The sequence below is a fragment of the Triticum urartu genome, chromosome 3A (genome assembly GCF_056163025.1).
Source record: "Triticum urartu cultivar PI428250 chromosome 3A, HENAU_Tu73, whole genome shotgun sequence".
Lineage (NCBI taxonomy): Eukaryota > Viridiplantae > Streptophyta > Magnoliopsida > Poales > Poaceae > Triticum > Triticum urartu.
In genome coordinates, this window is record NC_141875.1 from 437,155,516 (window position 1) to 437,172,954 (window position 17,439).

General features: G+C 44.7%; 2 protein-coding genes across 3 annotated transcripts; one reads left to right on the top strand and one right to left on the bottom strand.

The window, feature by feature from the left end:
• The first annotated feature begins 670 nt into the window (after positions 1 to 670).
• On the top strand, positions 671 to 10,255 carry LOC125548462 (transcription factor GTE10-like). Its single transcript, XM_048712052.2, has 2 exons — positions 671 to 1,322; positions 9,953 to 10,255. Exons 1-2 carry the CDS (start codon positions 705 to 707, stop codon positions 9,995 to 9,997), a joined length of 663 nt encoding a protein of 220 aa, XP_048568009.1. The 5' UTR covers positions 671 to 704; the 3' UTR covers positions 9,998 to 10,255.
• Positions 10,256 to 11,610: 1,355 nt separating this feature from the next.
• Positions 11,611 to 14,303, bottom strand: LOC125544276 (transcription initiation factor TFIID subunit 7). Of its 2 annotated transcripts, XM_048707894.2 has the most exons (5): positions 14,035 to 14,300; positions 12,709 to 12,842; positions 12,520 to 12,639; positions 12,358 to 12,418; positions 11,611 to 11,930 (listed from the first exon to the last, which is right to left on the bottom strand). In XM_048707894.2, the coding sequence occupies exons 1-5, from the start codon at positions 14,159 to 14,161 to the stop codon at positions 11,779 to 11,781; spliced, it is 594 nt and encodes a 197-aa protein (XP_048563851.1). In that variant the 5' UTR covers positions 14,162 to 14,300; the 3' UTR covers positions 11,611 to 11,778. The 2 variants fall into 2 exon arrangements, with proteins under 2 accessions (XP_048563851.1, XP_087403435.1); XM_087547309.1 differs by having other exon boundaries at positions 12,520 to 12,842; positions 14,035 to 14,303.
• Positions 14,304 to 17,439: the final 3,136 nt, after the last annotated feature.

Genomic DNA, 17,439 nt, shown 5'->3' on the forward strand with positions numbered 1-17,439 from the left:
ATATGTGTGCTTCATTCCTTGGACCACAATGAAAAATATTTTGGCACTATACTTTTCATGCTTCACCTTTCATAAAAATCCAATTCCAAGTCCAACCATGCATGCTTCATAGCAGCAAATATAACTTTACATCCAAATCCAACAATACATGCTTCAAAGCATAAAATGAAGCACTAAGAACGAAGCATGAAGGGTAGTCCCCACAAAAAAAAATGCAGGATTGCATTGTTCTGACTATGTACTCACACATATGCTTCACTGGTATTATTACAATGATTGGGTACGTTCATGCTTCAACCATCACAAAATTTATGTTTCTAAATACAGCAATATTTGCTTCCTCCAATATCAGGATTAATTATTGTTTATCTAGAGTATTTATTGAAAGATGCGTGATCAGAGAAAGCTACTAGATCTAATCCTATAGTAGTAATTATGGGGAGCACACTTGAAAGCATCGATGCTTCAAGGATGTTTATAGTTTGAAAACCACAAGAAGATGGGTGGTAATTTGAGATTTGGAAAAAAAAAGAGGGTGGTAATTTGAGGAGGTAAATCTGACGGTCCACAATAACTTGATCCAAGGGCCATGCACCTGTCTCATTCCTAGCCGTGTCCTATAAAAGGGTTCGGCATCCGGATTCGTGGTTTTGAAACTGATCCAAATTTGACTCCCACCCAAATCCTCTCGGCCGGCCCTAGCTATGGCGTCCCAAAGCAGCCCGGCCGGAGCGCCGCCCGGTTTCCCTAAACCTGCGAACTACCTTGCCGCCGCCGATCTTCCCCGTGCCCTCGAACGCTGCCGCGTGCTGCTGGACGAGCTGCTGCAACATGAGGACGGGTGGGTGTTCGCCAAGCCGGTGGATTCATACGAACTCGGACTCCGCGACTACCACTCCGAAATCCGCCAACCCATGGATCTCGGCACCGTCCGCCGCCGCCTTGAACGGCGTCGCTACCAGAACCCGCTCTGCTTTGCCAGTGATGTCCGGCGTACCTTCCGCAACGCCATGACCTACAACTACAAGGGCGATGATGTGTATAAGAGTGCTGATGTGCTCTCTCGCATCTTCGAGTCAGGGTGGGCCTCCATTTCTGCAACGCTCCAGTCGCCACCGCCGGTCGCCGAGCGCAGGGCAAGGCTCAAGGATGAGCTGCCGCGGCTGCCGGTGGACTTGCAGTACAAAGCGGCCGTCATTATGAAGGACGTAGGCGGGTGGATCCAGGAGGTGGATGGGAGGGTTGAGGTGGATTTGGACAAGGCCGACGAGGCGACTCTTGACAAGCTCGAGTGGCTGCTCGCTCTCGCCACTATGATGAAGGTAATTATTTTGTCCATTTGCACTCCTTGTGTTTCTGATTTGGGCAGTATAATTTTGCGATGCTTGGTAGCAATCTTGCCCATCTTTATTGCAATGTTGTTTAGCGATCTTGTCCAAACGTGCTCGTGTAGGCTGTGTTAACGATGGAATTTCGTGGGGCATGCTTGCATTACCTATTTTTTGATGATCTAGTAATATCAGTGTGAAGAAATTCCCATTTTGGGGGACAGCAGGGTGAATATTTTCGTCATTTTGGAATCGGTAGTGGTATTGTCACTATGCCTTTCTGGGAGACTGAATTGCATTATTGATACAAGAAGTTGTCCAAGAAGTTCAGTTTCATACATCAAGTATCAAAGTTTAGTAGTTTACACTTGGGTACATGATGCTGTATAAATGGTACTACAAAACAGCCCCACTCACTCACGCGATGCCGACGTGGAATGCCACTTTGATCTGGAGCGTTTGGGCGGTATTTTTCTCGCGTGAGCGGCACGTGAGGGGGAGCGGAAGGGACGTGTGTGCAGCCAGAATTAGTTGTGGTTGTGGCTTGTAGTTTTTCACTTTTTTGTGCTCTTTGCGGTTCGTTCTGTCAATTTCAACTGGGGTTTTGTTGTTGGATTTTGTGGATTTCTCTTCTCTAGCCAGGAAGCTAAGGGGGGAAGCTAGGGATTTCTGGAAGAACCTTATCTCCCGATTCATTCCTCTTTGTCTCAGTATATACAAACTACATTTACATTTTAACCCTTCTCACTTTACTATTTGCAACTAACTCCTCACAACACTCCCCCTCAAGATGGGGTGAAAATGTCTAAGAGCCCCATCTTGCCACACAACTTAAAGAAGGATACAACACTCACGCCCTTTGTTAATACATCCGCAAGTTGGTCTCCAGTTTTAACAAAACCTACTTGAAGTACTCCCTCATCAAGTTTCTCCTTAATAAAATGTCTATCAATTTCGATATGTTTTGTTCTATCATGCTGAACCGGATTGTTGACAATGTTGATTGCGGCTTGATTATCACAATGGAGCCTGAGTGGTCCTCCTTTAAACAACCGAAGTTCAGTTAATAATAATCGAAGCCATAACAACTCACATAGCCCTGAAGCCATGGATCGCAGCTCTGCTTCTGCTGTGGATCTGGCGACAACACTTTGCTTCTTACTCCTCCAACTGACTAAATTTCCTCCCAAGAAGATGCAATAACCTGAAGTGGATCTCCTGTCATCCAAGCACCCAGCCCAATCAGCGTCTGTGTATCCCTCAACTTCTAGATGCCCATGGTTGGAAAGGAGAATTCCTTTTCCAGGACAACCTTTGAGATACCGCAGAATTCTATTTACTGCATCTAGATGACCTGATCGAGGATCATGCATATATTTACTCACGAGGCTTACGGCATATGCAATGTCTGGTGGGATAGATAGATTAAACGTCCCACAAGTCTCTGGTATCTCCCCCTATCAACAGGTTCTCCTGAATTGGCTGTAATACGAAGGTTTGGCTCAATTGGTGTGGCAGCTGGTTTACTTTCAAGCATCCTAGTTTCAGCGAGAAGATCAAGCACATATTTCCTTTGAGAGATATAGATACCTTGAGCTCCATAAGCTACTTCTATTCCCAGGAAGAAGTGGAGGAAGCCAAGGTCTTTGACTTCAAATGACTTCGCCAACATTTTCTTCAAGTTCTTTATCTCCACATCATCATTCCCTGTGATCACAATGTCATCAACATATACGACCAATACGACAGTTTTATTTTCGTGGTGCTTAAAGAAAAGGGTATGGTCAGCATTGCTTTGTCGAAAACCCAAAGTGCAGACTTCCTTGCGAAATCTCCCAAACCAAGCCCTTGGTGACTGTTTAAGTCCATAAAGTGATTTCTTCAATCTACACACTTTACCCATTGTCTCAGGCCCACTGAACCCTGGTGGAATCTCCATATAAACTTCTTCTTTCAAATCTCCATGAAGAAATGCATTCTTCACATCTAGCTGAAACAACTTCCAATTGTTATTTGCTGCCACCGAGATTAAAGCTCTGATGGTGTTCATCTTTGCAACTGGGGCGAAGGTTTCATCATAGTCCACCCCATATGTCTGGCTATAACCTTTCGCCACAAGTCTCGCCTTATATCTATCTACTTTCCCTTCGGGTGTATGTTTTATGGTAAACACCCATTTGCAACCTACCACTTTCTTGTTACAAGGAAGTGGAGTAATTACCCATGTATTATTCTTGTCAAGAGCAGACATCTCCTCAAGCATTGCTGCCCTCCATTTTGGGTTTAATTTTGCCTCCTGCCAGTCCCGTGGTAAGGGTTCTGCAGAATCCAGCGCTGCAATAAAGGACTTGTAAGAAGGACCAACAATGTCATAAGAGACATAGTTGGAGACATTATAAGGATCCAATTTAGAGGGCAATTTTCTGGCACTAGCTCGTGGTTGCTTTCTATAAGCTATTGGGACATCAAGGTCGTCATATTGAGAAGAGATGTTACCACTGTCCAAGGAAGGTCCAGTATCACTAGTTTGAACTTGAGTATTATCTTGTTGGTCAGCCTCCTTCTCTTGCTCACCATGTTGTCCATAAGCCTCAGGCTCAGGTTCCAACACTTGCATCCTTTCCTCCTCAATACGACGTCTTCGTGTATACACCTGAATCTCCCTTTTCTCATTTGGTTTTGGCCACCGGAATGCTTCACTTGATGTATCATACTGCTGCTCATGTCTTCGTTCTTGCTCTGTTTCCACTGGAATTACCCCAATTATCATCTTTCTTGATGTTGCATCATCTTCGTCTTCCTTATCTCCCCCTGTCTCACAATCTGCATCTAAATTTTCATTTTCATTAGCAAACAAATCAGGGAAGACATCGGTTAAATCCGTCGGTTCACCATAGAATGGTTCCTGCTCCCTAAATACCACATCCATACTCACAAACATTCTCCTTTCAGATGGACACCAACATTTATATCCCTTCTGCTTACCAGAGTACCCCACGAATACACACTTTAACGCCTTTGGATCTAGCTTGCCAACAGATGGTCTATAATCCTTCACAAAACAAACACACCCAAAGACCTTAGGTGGAACCACATATTTTGTTTCACCCGTTAGACACTCTAACGGTGTTTTATAACCAAGTACCCTGGATGGAATTCTATTCATCAAGTAAGCAGCTGTCATTACAGCTTCACCCCACAAAAACTTAGGAACATTCATAGATATCATTATGCAACGAGTGATTTCCAGAAGATGTCTATTCTTCCTTTCTGCCAAACCATTCTGCTCTGAAGTACCTGGACAAGTTGTGTGATGAATAATCCCAAAACTGGATAAGTACTCATCAAATTCCTTGTTCACATACTCCGTGCCATTATCAGTGCGAAATGTTTTCACACAAGCATTATATTGCGTTCTGATCATATTATGAAAATCAACAAAGCATTCAAACACATCGTTCTTGTTCTTCAACACATAAACCCAAGTCACTCTAGTACAACAGTCAATAAAGGTAACAAACGAGCGATATCCATTTAAAGATGGAACTCCACTAGGACCCCACACATCAGAATGTATAACTTGAAGTGGTGTGTCACTTCTATTATCAGACGATGTATAGGAGCTACGTGTTTGTTTACCATATTGACAAGCGTCACATACTAGACTCCCCTGGTTAACTTTACTATAAAGAGCAGGATAAAGCCTACCAAGGGTGACAAAAGACATATGTCCTAGCCTGCGGTGGTGAAGAAGGAATTCGTCAAGTGGTGTAAGGGACGCAACAGCTGCAACCACAGGTGGCACATTATTATCCAGATAATACAGTCCATCATGCATGATCCCCGTCCCAAGTCTTCTTCCAGTCCCAAGTTCCTGAAACAAGCACCATGATGGAAAGAAGATAGCAACACAATTAAGTTCATTTGTGATGCAACTGATGGATAGCAGATTTATTGGGAACGAGGGAACATGCAAAACAGATGACAAAGACATATCAGTGCTACACATAATTGTCCCTGATCCCATAATGGTTTGGGAGGAGCCATCAGCTAATTTAACGGTTTGTTTATTTAAATCAGGAGTATAGTCAATAAAATTTCTGTAGGAACCAGCCATATGTCTAGATGCACCTGAATCTAATAACCATGGTGCATCAATGGACTTATCTATCACAGTGTGAGAGTTGTTACCACCAAAATTTGCTAAGGCTGCAGAGGTAGGCGCTTCAACAGTTGGCTTGTCACCTAGAGAAAGCCCCTTGAATTGACACCACTTCTCCCAATCCTCAGCAGTCATCTCAACACTCATAGTTTGGGTGGTATTTTCAGTGATCACCGACGTGTTTGCTTTAGCAGCAGGGCGTGTACCTCGCCCACGGTAGCCTCGTCCTTCAAGCCCACGGCCACAGCCTCTTCCACGCCAGTCCTGCCCTCTTCCTCTGCCGCCTCCCATTAAGTCAGGGCATGAAAACTTCAAATGTCCTGGCTGACCGCACTCGAAGCATTTCTTCTCAGTTGTATTTGATCCCGACCTTTGATAATTTCCACCCTCTGCTGCATAGAGTGCTGATCGCCGCTGCATGATACCTTGCATCACTGACCCGGCTGCCTCTAATTTCAACCTGGTTTCCTCACTAATGATAGCTGATATTGCCTGCTCCAGTGTAGGAAGCTTTCCGCTACCATACAGTGCAGCCCTCCTGTTTTCATACTTAGAATGAAGTCCATTTAGGAAGTCCCTCACACGTCTCTTTTCCGTCCACTTGTTAAATTTCTCAATACACTTGCCACACTCCATATCAATTGGATCAAAGTAATCAATCTCACTCCACAATCTCTTCAACTCGGACACATAATCCACAACTGATTTGTCACCCTGACTCAACCCCTGCAGCTCCTTCTGAATTTTACAAGCAAGCATCTCATTACCGACTCCAGAATATGTACCTTTCAGTAGCCGCCAAATTTCTGACGCCTCCTTAATCCTTTCCACCTACTTAGCAATTTGAGGTGAGACTGAACTCAGCAGCCATGCTCTCACCAATGCGTTGGTCATCTTCCACTTCTGGCCTTCCTTGGAGTTCTCGTCAGCTGGTTTTTCAATTGCCCCATGTATATAGCCCTCTAGACTTCTTGAGACAAGAATTGTCTCTGCGTGCTCTGCCCAACTTGCATAGGTTTCAGACCCATCTAACTTCACCAGGGGCATCTGCAATGGATGAACCTCCTCCTTGACCTCTGCTTCTGGTTTTGAACTCCCTCCTTGCTTGCTCATAGCCTCGAACAACAATCTGTATTTCTCATCCATGGCTTGCAACACCGCTGCAAGCTCCCCTGCCGTGACTCCCGATGGAGCGGCATCCTTGTCACCCATCGTTGCAAACCTCTCCTTGATGTGCTGCTCTGACCTTGTCTTCAGCAGCCCAGAAATCCTCTTGCTTCAGGACCAAGCACACTTGTGACCTTTGGTGCTTCTTTCTCTGTTGCAACACAACAGCAGCTCCTGCCTCCTTCTGGACACAAATCTTGCCCAGCAACACCACGCAACCACCTCCAGGGAACACTCTCCTACACCTCTGCTTGGCACCTCCAGCCTGCTTCCACACCTACAGTTCTGCTCGCCTCCAAATCAGTGGCTCTCCACCAACTGCTGCCCCAACTGTACACAATCCGTGCGCTGGCTCTCTGCCGGCGACACCCTTGCCGAGGCTTCCGATTTCGAGCAGCCTGCACAAGGCTACAAGCAGGAGCACCACTCCCAGGTCGCACAGCCACCAGCTTCAACTCCAACCCGCTGAACCGCCTCACACCCTGGCCGCAGCTCCTTCTTCTATTCGCTCCAGTCCACCACCAGAAGCACTCCTATTCTCTCTTCGACAACAGCAAGGAGCGCCACCATTCCCTTGGTCGCCGGCGGCGGCTACAGCACCTGCTCTGACACCATGTTGTTGGATTTTGTGGATTTCTCTTCTCTAGCCAGGAAGCTAAGGGGGGAAGCTAGGGATTTCTGGAAGAACCTTATCTCCCGATTCATTCCTCTTTGTCTCAGTATATACAAACTACATTTACATTTTAACCCTTCTCACTTTACTATTTGCAACTAACTCCTCACAACAGGTTTCATGCTCTTGGTTAATCTCTCTGTAATTGGTAGTTAATGGTACTACCTCCATCTCAAAATATAAGACGTTTTTGTAGGCTCTCAAAATATAAGAGGGTTTTGTAGGCTAAACTGGCCTGCCAAAACGTCTTATATTTTGAGACGGAGGCAGTAGTAGTTTTGCGAATGTTGTTGTACTATATCAGGTGATAAATGCATCAGTAGTTTACTGTTTTGATAGATTGCTCTGTTAGGATTACAATGCCCTTTTTTCACATATGTTCATGCAAGTATTTAGAAAGTCGACATCTTTCAATCGTGTCTTGCAATGTAAGAAATGATGTTCATCAGTTCACTTTGGAAATACATCACCATGGTTTTTCTCTGGCAAGACGCGCACTTCACCAATGGCATGTGCAGCGCCGTCCTCTGGCTCTGCCTCGCTGTTTGGCCATGTCGTCGTCCCTGGGTTGAGTGAGTGGGATAGGGGACATGTGCGAGAGGGGTGGCGTGAGTGCTGCCGCTGGATTCGGGTACGAGAGGAATGGTGATTGAACTAGGGATTTGACGCTCGATTTGAGAATTTAGGACCAATGGCTATTTTGAAGACTAAATGATCAAGGAGGACCAAAGTAATAAGTTGTAACTTGCAAGTTTTCCAAAAAAAAAACTCCAGCCATTAGAGGTGAATTGGTACATGGGACTGTTTGGTTTCCACCCGCGCACGCCCTGCCAATAGCTGGCGCGCTAATATGTTGGTGAGAGAATCCGCCGCCAGCGTTTCGCCCGCTCGTGGGCGTAAAAATTGAACTGCCCAATATTGGCGTGGCTCCCAAAATTTGGCGTCCATCCAAGCGGCTGCTCGTCTTAGCAATGAACCCCAATTTTTTTGGCGCGGCAGCTTGGGGCTATAATCCAAACGACCCCATGGCGTGCCCCGTTGGCCTCGCGTGGTTGGGCTGAGCTATTTTATACCATTAATGCAACATCATGTACCCAAGTGTAAAATTTGATACTTGATGTATGGAACCGAACTTCCTGGACAACTTCTTGTATTAATAGCGCAATTCGCTCTTTCTAGGATTTCACCTATTAGATTTTGTGTGGACGAACCAGATTGGCTGCAGTTCATCCTGCCCATAGCCCTTGGATCATAAATTGAATACTCTCATCAAGGAGTTGTATGTTCTGATCGTTGGAGTTCGTGCTTTGTCATTCTTCCCTCGTGTAGCTAATTGGAAGATTTTCATTGTTTTCTGTGAGATGCATTAGTGATAATGTTAGATTGGCATGGAAAAGTTACTCCAAAGAATTTATGAGCTATCTAGAATATGTTACAGTAAAATATGTTATTCCAGGCTTTAGAATGCCATGTGATAATTTTGTTTTCCCAGACCATGCTATGTTATATATGCTCCGAGGAACATACACAGGATGATTGTTCGAGATCCTCCTAAAGCTGTGAGAACTGAGAAGTAGGCATATTGTGTTTTAGCTGATTCACCGTGTACTGTGAGATGTGAAATACCTGAATGTTTTGGATATTGTTAGCATAATCCTTGTGTCTTGTAGCATAGTAGTAATATAGGTCTGGTCTGGCAGTTTTCCTTAGCTATTAAGATAAGCTTGCTGCCTGATAACTGGTAGGTTGTTTTGTCTGGAGAGGGAATTGAATGCTGAGAGATGATGAGACTTTCATTTTGATTTAAGTATGATGATTTCAAGTTTTCAACCATAGTCACCGGGACCTGAAGCCACTACCTCTGGTACTCATCAGAGAGCTCCTAAATATATACCTGGATTAGAATAAAATTGTTACTTAAGAATAAAGAGCTTTATTGCTGGGTCATTGACCTGGGTTAACCGGCTTTGCAACCACATCCCGAAGAACACTAAGTCTCTAACCATCTCATCAACCCACATTTTTAGCCGGCCATGAATCTGTCACAACTTCCAATGGTTGTACATTTGTGAACAAAGGGAGCTTTTGACATAATGTTTCAAAATACTAGTAATATTGTTGAATATAGTCTGTTGGATTTGAACTGAGAGTTTGTGGATCTGTACCTTGTTAGTGACTTGTGTTTTGAGTAGTCATGATCACTAATCTAGTTGATTTGGCATTTTGAGGCTTGAAAATTTGCTTCTTTTTTTGCGCACACTAATGGAAAGGAAATCTACCACAAATACTAGTTTGTGGTCCATATTATTCATGTGGAGTTGCTGCATGTCTGCTACTTGCATTTCCAAGTGCTGCTAGGATGCTTTGAAGCATGAGACAATCATAGTAATGTTTTGTATTTGACATTGTAAATCTTATACCTAGATTTCTTTGTTTTCCTTCTTTTGTAAACTGTTCTCCTGATAGTTGACACTGACGTAAATGTGCACATCACAGCTACAAGTATTGCCAGGATTTTTTGAAGTAGTATAAATGCAGACACTTTGACATGATCATATCTTTGCTTCTACTTGTAATATTTCGTTCTGCCTTGGATCTCAATGTTGCCCTTTTTGGTTGCAGGATGCAGGAGTGCTGGATAATCAAACTGGATGTGGCGCCGCATGATTTTACCGCCATCAACTGTCTCTCGGTTCCAGAATGCTGTTGACTTAAAACATGGCTTCCCTCTTTTGCGAATGAGCATCAGCATGATTTCTAAGAGGATGTAACATGGATTTGTATGAATACCCCAGTGTCTGTTGTTGTTTTTGTTGTTGTAATTTTGGGGTTTGTATTGATGGTGGTTATTCTGTTTGTTGGTATGTTGAATTAGACTTTAGACTTGTGATGATACTGAAGAACTGCAAGGATGTGTGGAACTCATGTTGTTGGATTGTTCATTAAGTATATGATTTTGTGGGTGGGTTTTGTGCCGTCAATTGCACTGCTCAAAAGATTGGTGACAATGCAATCGAAGTATCTGGATTTGGAGGGGAAAATGTAACATGGACCACTGGACCGTAACTTCAGAAAGTCTTTGTTCCAGTGATCTCTGTCTTATTTTACTTCCTAAGTTAAGTACCTGGGAAGAGGATCACAGACAGCAGCCAAAGCAGGGAGAGCGGATGCTCTTTTGTTTTACCAGATCAAGTCGAACGCCTTGATGTCCAATGGCCAGAATTGCCTGGTGGACTGTTGCTTCAGTTTTTTGTGCTGATTTATGCCCTAATAACATTCGGCAATTCTATGCCTATGCTTTCATCCCAGAAGGGGAAAGCTTTTTATACTGTCAGTTTGGCTGCTGTTTGCTGGGCTATATGGATGTCCAATGGCCAGAATTGCCTGGTAGACTGTCGCTTCAGTTTTTGGTACTAAAACATTCGGCAGTTCTATGCTTGGTGCTATGCTTTCTTCCCAGAAGGGGAAATCTTTTTATACTGTCAGTTTAGCTGCTGTTTGCTGGGCTATATGGAACTGCCATAATAGGACGACATTCCAGTTTAAGTTTCCTAAATCTCCATTTGAAATTGTCTTTGCTTCCTGTGCTTCTTTATTATACTGGGCAGGGATGCCGAAACATGGCGATGGGGACGATCTGAGGAGAGGAGCCATGATGCTGAAGGACAACGCCAACAAGATGATGAGGATCTGTGTAGCAGCACAACAGCGTTCAGGCTAGGCTGATGGCAGGATGTGCAACTGATTCTGTTGCTGGTGATGGTCTTATTTTGTTTCAGTAGGTGGTCTTGTGTTCCTGGGTTTAGTCCTGATACCTGTGAGTGACCTTGCCCCTGTGTGGGTGTTTTGCCTTGTGGTGCTCCTGCATGGGCGTTCAAAGTGTTAATAGGATAGATGGATTTTGGTGTCGCGTCGTGTTCTCGTCCCCATAACGGGTGTTTCGATGACAAGCACCTGTGGTGGATTTCCCGGCTATGCGTTGAACTTGCATCCCCTTTCCCGCCCCCTATAACTCAATGGAAAGGGATTATGCCTGTTTAGAAGAAAAAAGAATTCGAATGCCTTTGTGACAAGAGAATTAGGATCTGGAACACCCCCCCCCCCCCCCCCCCCCTCCTCACGAATAGCGGTGCAACAAAATGAAGCACATGAAATCTTCAGCATTCACAACTGAATCTTATGAAAACAGCAACATTGCAGCACTGTTGTAATCAACATCTGGCTGAACAAATAAGGACTCGAGCACCACCTTATGGGAGGATACGGACACTCTTCCACCATGATGGAAAGTCACACTCTTATTGTTACTGATGAGATGATAATCAGTACAGTAGAAGACAACAAGCACACTTGCTTGGTAAAAGTGTGCGTTCTTTGATCTGAATCGCCTAATACATACACTGGGTTTGATCAGCCAACTGAGGCTGCACTACCTATTCTGGTCCACTTCAGCTGTCCGACTCATCAGAGTCGCTCCGATCAGCCTCAGCTTCTTCGCCATTTGCAGCAGGCTCTTGAACGTCAGGCTTGGGTGCAGGAGCTGGTGCAGCCTTCTTGCGATCACCACCTTCACCGCCTCCAGCTACACCAACATTCTGGTCTATAAACAAGTTAAAGAACTTTATACATAGACAGATCTGCATATAAACGGCAAAGTTTCCTTTTATGATGGTTTGACCCATGGACGCAATGCAGTCATGATACAAAACACCTTTCGACAAGGCATTCCAAGTTTTGAAGGTTAGGTTCATTCCAAGTTTTGAAGGTTAGGTTTGGAAACCTCTATAGGCAATCACTATAATCACATGCTTAAGAGATTCTCAGCATTATCCTTATCAACAAGGGAACTACATATAGACATCATGGTTTCTAAAGTAAAGGGCAAGCAGTTTATTCATCAGGAAGTTGATGAGGCAATGGAAGTGCAAAACTACCAACTAAACAGTACAGAACAAAACAAATTACTAGTCATTTGTTCCATTGCAATCTAAGATGCATTTGGCAAATCACACGGACCAAAAGGATACTGACAGGCACTCCTTGCATAATACTTATAAGATCCTTCTCAACTCGGTGAACAAGCTCTGCCTGCAGAAATGAGTGCATGCAATCTTTAGCGTCCTGATTAACAGTGTGTTTTCATCAACATGGGAAACAAATATGGCTGAAAGGTAGTCAATTTCATATACACTCAAGTCAGGCTCTCTGCGAAAACGTCGCCTGCGTGCATCCCTCATTGGAGGAGTAAGTCCATGCTTGTATTCAACTCCTTCTGGAGCAGGATCATCTTCTTCTCTTACCATTATCATCTGTTCCAGTTTAAAATGATTATGAGGCCTACAAATTAACAAGATATATACATAAATCTTCACTTTTACCTGACCAATATCAGCAGTTTTAACTAAAAAGGAATCATCATATGTCTTATATGACTCCACAACGGTTGGGAGATCCAAGAGAGATGCAGGAAACCTCTGGTTACCAATCATAAATGTGCCACTCCTTCCATCCTCTGTAGGAAGAAAAATGCCATCAACGAGAAGGCAATAAGGATTAGGTAAAGTTCAGTTCCTGATAACAATCGTAGACCTGTATTGTGTTCCTTATAATCAAGAGAGACCACTGAGTTGTACTATTACTGGAAACGAGTGAATAAACTGAATATGCACACATACAGTGTTACATAGAAAGTTTGGTAATCAGCATTTAAGGCTATAATTGCAGAGGTTGTCTAGTACGAGCCAGGCAGGCCACAATGAAACGAATTAAGCTCTTCAGAGATACTCCCTCCGTTCCAAATTACTTGTCGTGGTTTTAGTTCAAATTTGAACTAAAACCATGACAAGTAATTTGGAACAGAGGGAGTATATATTTACTGAATCCAAAATTCCCTTTTATTACTGATACTGACTGGTTTCATGGTTTTGTTCATATAAGCCAAGTTAAGCACATCTGAGCGTAGACATGCAATCTCAGTAACTTGTGAAGAAGGGAATACAAACACAGACAAAAATTAAGTGAGAAACTGAAATTGGTCTCATCTCATCCGCAGGTAAGAACTCATAATTCAACAGCGGTTAAGCTACAAAGAAACTACACAGACGTAAAGTTTTGTGTTACAGTGATATTCGATTATCTATTAATCTGCGTCAACAAGCAGGATATTTGTATTGTGTTAATGAGACAGTTACAACTGACCAATCTGCTATCAACACATTCTAACCTACCTATCACTGCAAAACAAATTTAGGACATTGATAACTACAACAGCCCCCTACTCACGGTTACACTTTGTCAATATTAATCTGGACCATTCGCTCCGAAGTACTGAGAAAACTGAACACACACCATGATGCCAGTCAGTAGTGCGAGATTATCCCCTAGGGCAGGGTATCCGCAATGCCCATTCCACACACGCTGTGGCATTCGCGCGCGCCAAACCACAACCGATAGTCATCACTGAACGGAATGCCCCTCGGTAGCCTTCAAGGTGCCTGGGTTGAGCAGTTCGTCAAACAGCGTGCGGGCATGCTGTTCTGCCAACGAACTATCCGACAATTAAGCGCCGCTGTTGCAGCGTATTCTCCGCGAAATACCCGTCTCTGTTGCCATCACAAATCCGCAGTTCTACTGCCATACACCAATTTCCCGCGGAAACAGGAAGTAGAATTCGCGGGGTGGGGAGGAAGAGAATTGGAGGGCACCTGAGAAGGAGAGGTCGAGGGAGGCGTCGTCGGGGTTGGAGGATGAGCCGGCGGCAGATTCGTTCATAAGCCGCTCGATCTGCTCCGCCACGGATGGGGGCACGCGGAGGATGAACTGCTCGTCCATGGCAATTCCACCGCCGAGAATCGAACTCTGTACAAGATTCCTACACGAGGCGAGTTCGAAGGATAGCTACCCTTTCCCCTTTGTTTGTTTGTCCCAGAAGAAGAGAGTTCCCCCTCGTCCGCTTCATTTGCTTTGGCGGCTCCGGTGGATAGGACGCTGAACGGTAGGTCCGTTGGACTTACAATATCCTATTTTTTTAAAAATGGAAATGAACTGTACTAACTGATGAGCGTTCGGCTTTTAGGGGTAGCGCCGAACGATTGCCATCGATGAACGCGATCACCTAAACAGTACGTGCCGTGAAAAATAATTTCATGTAGGTATACAATACCCAAGCCTCTATTCCAGGCAAAGTTTTTGCCTTGAGATTCAGCCATTTGGATGAAAGTGACTTTTGGTGAGTTTTGTTTCTGGTGCGTGGTATTATTTTGGTACGGGGTGGGGTAGAAACGCGTTGTGGCTTCGGTTTTTTGTTTCAAATTTTTTGAACTGGTGTGACGATTCCTTTGGTGGGTTTAGCATTTTTGATTGCATGTGGGGGTAGGTTGGCGTGGTTGTTCCTTTCGTTTCTATTGGCCGTTGGATTTCTTCTGTGTCGCTGTCAGGTCCGCTGTTTGCGCTAGTCGCTGTTGGTCCATTTGTTGCGTCCCTTTCTGCTGTTCGGCCGTTGTCGGTCCGTTTGTGCTGTCGCTGTCCCAGCTCTTCTCGAGATCTGTCAGGATTAGCAAGCTCTCTAGAAGGATCCTGTCCAATCCAGCGCGACCGTCGCACCGCCGTAGACGACTATAAAAAGTGACTCTTCTCCTAGCCGACGGTCCCTATCTCGCCTCCTCCCGGCCCTCCTCACCTCACCTCGAGCTCCTGTCTCCCCTCTCGGCGCAGCCCCTCTCCGCATATCCTCTCTCCATGGCCAAGTTGGTGGCAGGGGAGCCATCGGAGATGGCGTACAGGAAGCGCAACCGACGCGGTGGGGATGGTTACCTCGAGCCACAGAAGCACGATCGAGTGCTGGAGCGGCGGCGGCAGCGTTGTCCCGTCCGCCGGCGTCCTCTTCCACGCCCCGATCATCGAGGAAGATTGCCACGTCTACCGCAGCTCTTCCCATGGCGGCCCCGAGATCTCGATCAAGTTCTTCCACCGGCGGCGGTTGGAGCCTGAGAGGGAACTTCCAGAGTGAATTAGCCTTGGATTGGAGCATTGCGGGCATCTGATGGCCATGGGACAGGGCGTCGTCTAGATCCATCCCAGCGAGCCGTAGTTCACCTGTAAGCACACACGAATGTAGTAGTAATTTATTAATTTTGATCCATATCGAGCGGCGAACAAATCCAGTCGGTGTTGAGCGTTCGTGCGATTTCTTCCTGCTTGCCCCGATTTCATGTTTTGATCGGCTCCAACGGTGACGGAGTCCCTTCCGGAGTGGTGCATCAGGCAGGAAGAAATTGGTCATCATCGGAAGCTCGCTAGGACAATCTCTATCTTGGTCCTCTGGGAGCCGTGGCTTCACCGTAATGCAGTGGTATTCGACGGAGAGGCGCCATCCACACACAAGGTGCTCAAGGCCATTGAACGCGAAGTCAGAGCATGGAAACAGGCAGGATTACTGCGAGGGGAAGTCGAAGCGTTTGTGCTGGGACTTGCAGTGTGGGAGAATAGTGAGTAGTCCTTAAAGGAGTAGTGGTCGAGTGGGATGGCCGAGGGCTTCCTGTATATAACAATGTAATCTCATTTGTGAAGGGTTTCTACCCTTTCCTTCTATAATATATGATACGCACATTCGTGCGTATTCGATTTTTTTATGTTTTGATCGGCCGTGCCTCCTCCCTCTGTCCATGTTTCAAAGTAGCTCAGACGCGGCGTCTGCTCGCTTAATGCTTTAAAGCAGAAGATGAGGATGTGCAGCCCCGCGCGCCAAGCAATCGCCTATGCCGAATCAGGTGATTTTTCTCGGCCCCTCAAGTTTTCTTCCTCATTCCCCTTCTCCCGTTGTTCCTCCTTCCCCTCCCATGGCCGCTCCCATGGTTGCTCCCCACCTCTTCCATCATGATTCTTCTCTACCTTCAATAGCGCTTCTCTGCCTCTCCCGTGCAGCTCCCCCCTGCCCCTCCTATGTCTGCTGCCCACATCCTCCCACGGGCGCTTCTCTCCAACCTTCTCATAGGGCATCTCTCTCTGCCTCTCCCTTTTCTGATGGTTCCTCTTTTACATTTGCCGTAGCATCTCCTCTGTACAGTAGCCTGCTCATTAAAAATCTACATGTCAGAAATATCTCAAGCCTCAAGTTCTTTCTTGGCTGCACATAATTTGTTTTCTCTTTTCCCTTTTATGTTGTTTTGGAGCTGTAGATGAAGATAAGGTAGCAGATCAGAAAATTTGCCGGTGAAGGTCACAGAATAGATCTTGCTGATTATGTAGTTGCATAAAGAAATTGACTTGACTCACAGTGTGCTACATCATACTAGATATTTGGTTCCATGAACACCTACTTCATTTTATATGAATGAATCAGATTGCCAGTTAGTTTTTACTCACAATTGATTGTTGTTGTTTTGCTGAAGAGTTTGTGACAAAAAAGATAATTGTTACAGCTGAGAGCATAGACAAATCTTATGTTGTAACAGGTTTGGAGTTATGATGAGAATCAAAATGACAAGGCTCAAAAAACTAGATGCTACCTTCAACTATGTTCCTTTGTCCATCTCCTCAAATACTCTATATCATGTTCCTTTCAGCGGTTACATATTTTTAGTGACAATATGTCAGCGGTCGATCTCATTGGAGTTTTCCTTTGGTGTGTAGTCATCTCTTATAGTGGCCATAAATTAGTACATATAAATTCAATTTATATGAACAAGATTCCTGCTCTATGGCAGTTATGGTTAGTGATATGTAACAGTGAGCTGTTGTATCTTTTTTTCATCCAGTTAGCAAAGCATCATTTTCATTTTTGAGAAGATTTGATGATAGTCCAGTTTATAAACTTACTCCAGATTGGACCGATGTTGATAATTCTTATTCTTTTGTTAGATATATGGGTCAATAGATTTTGTGATTTAACTCCCTGATAGTCTAAGTTGCTTAAGTTTTGTACCTAGATCAGATTGTATTTAGGCAGCACACTGTACAAGCATTTTCAGATGTACAAGATGGTAGACGTGCATATCATGGTAGACGTGCATATCATGGTAGACGTGCATATCATGCGGGTCTCCTCTGCAGTATTGCGCAGCCGTGTCAATTTTGAATTGGCATTAGACTGGACTATAAGATGTTTAATG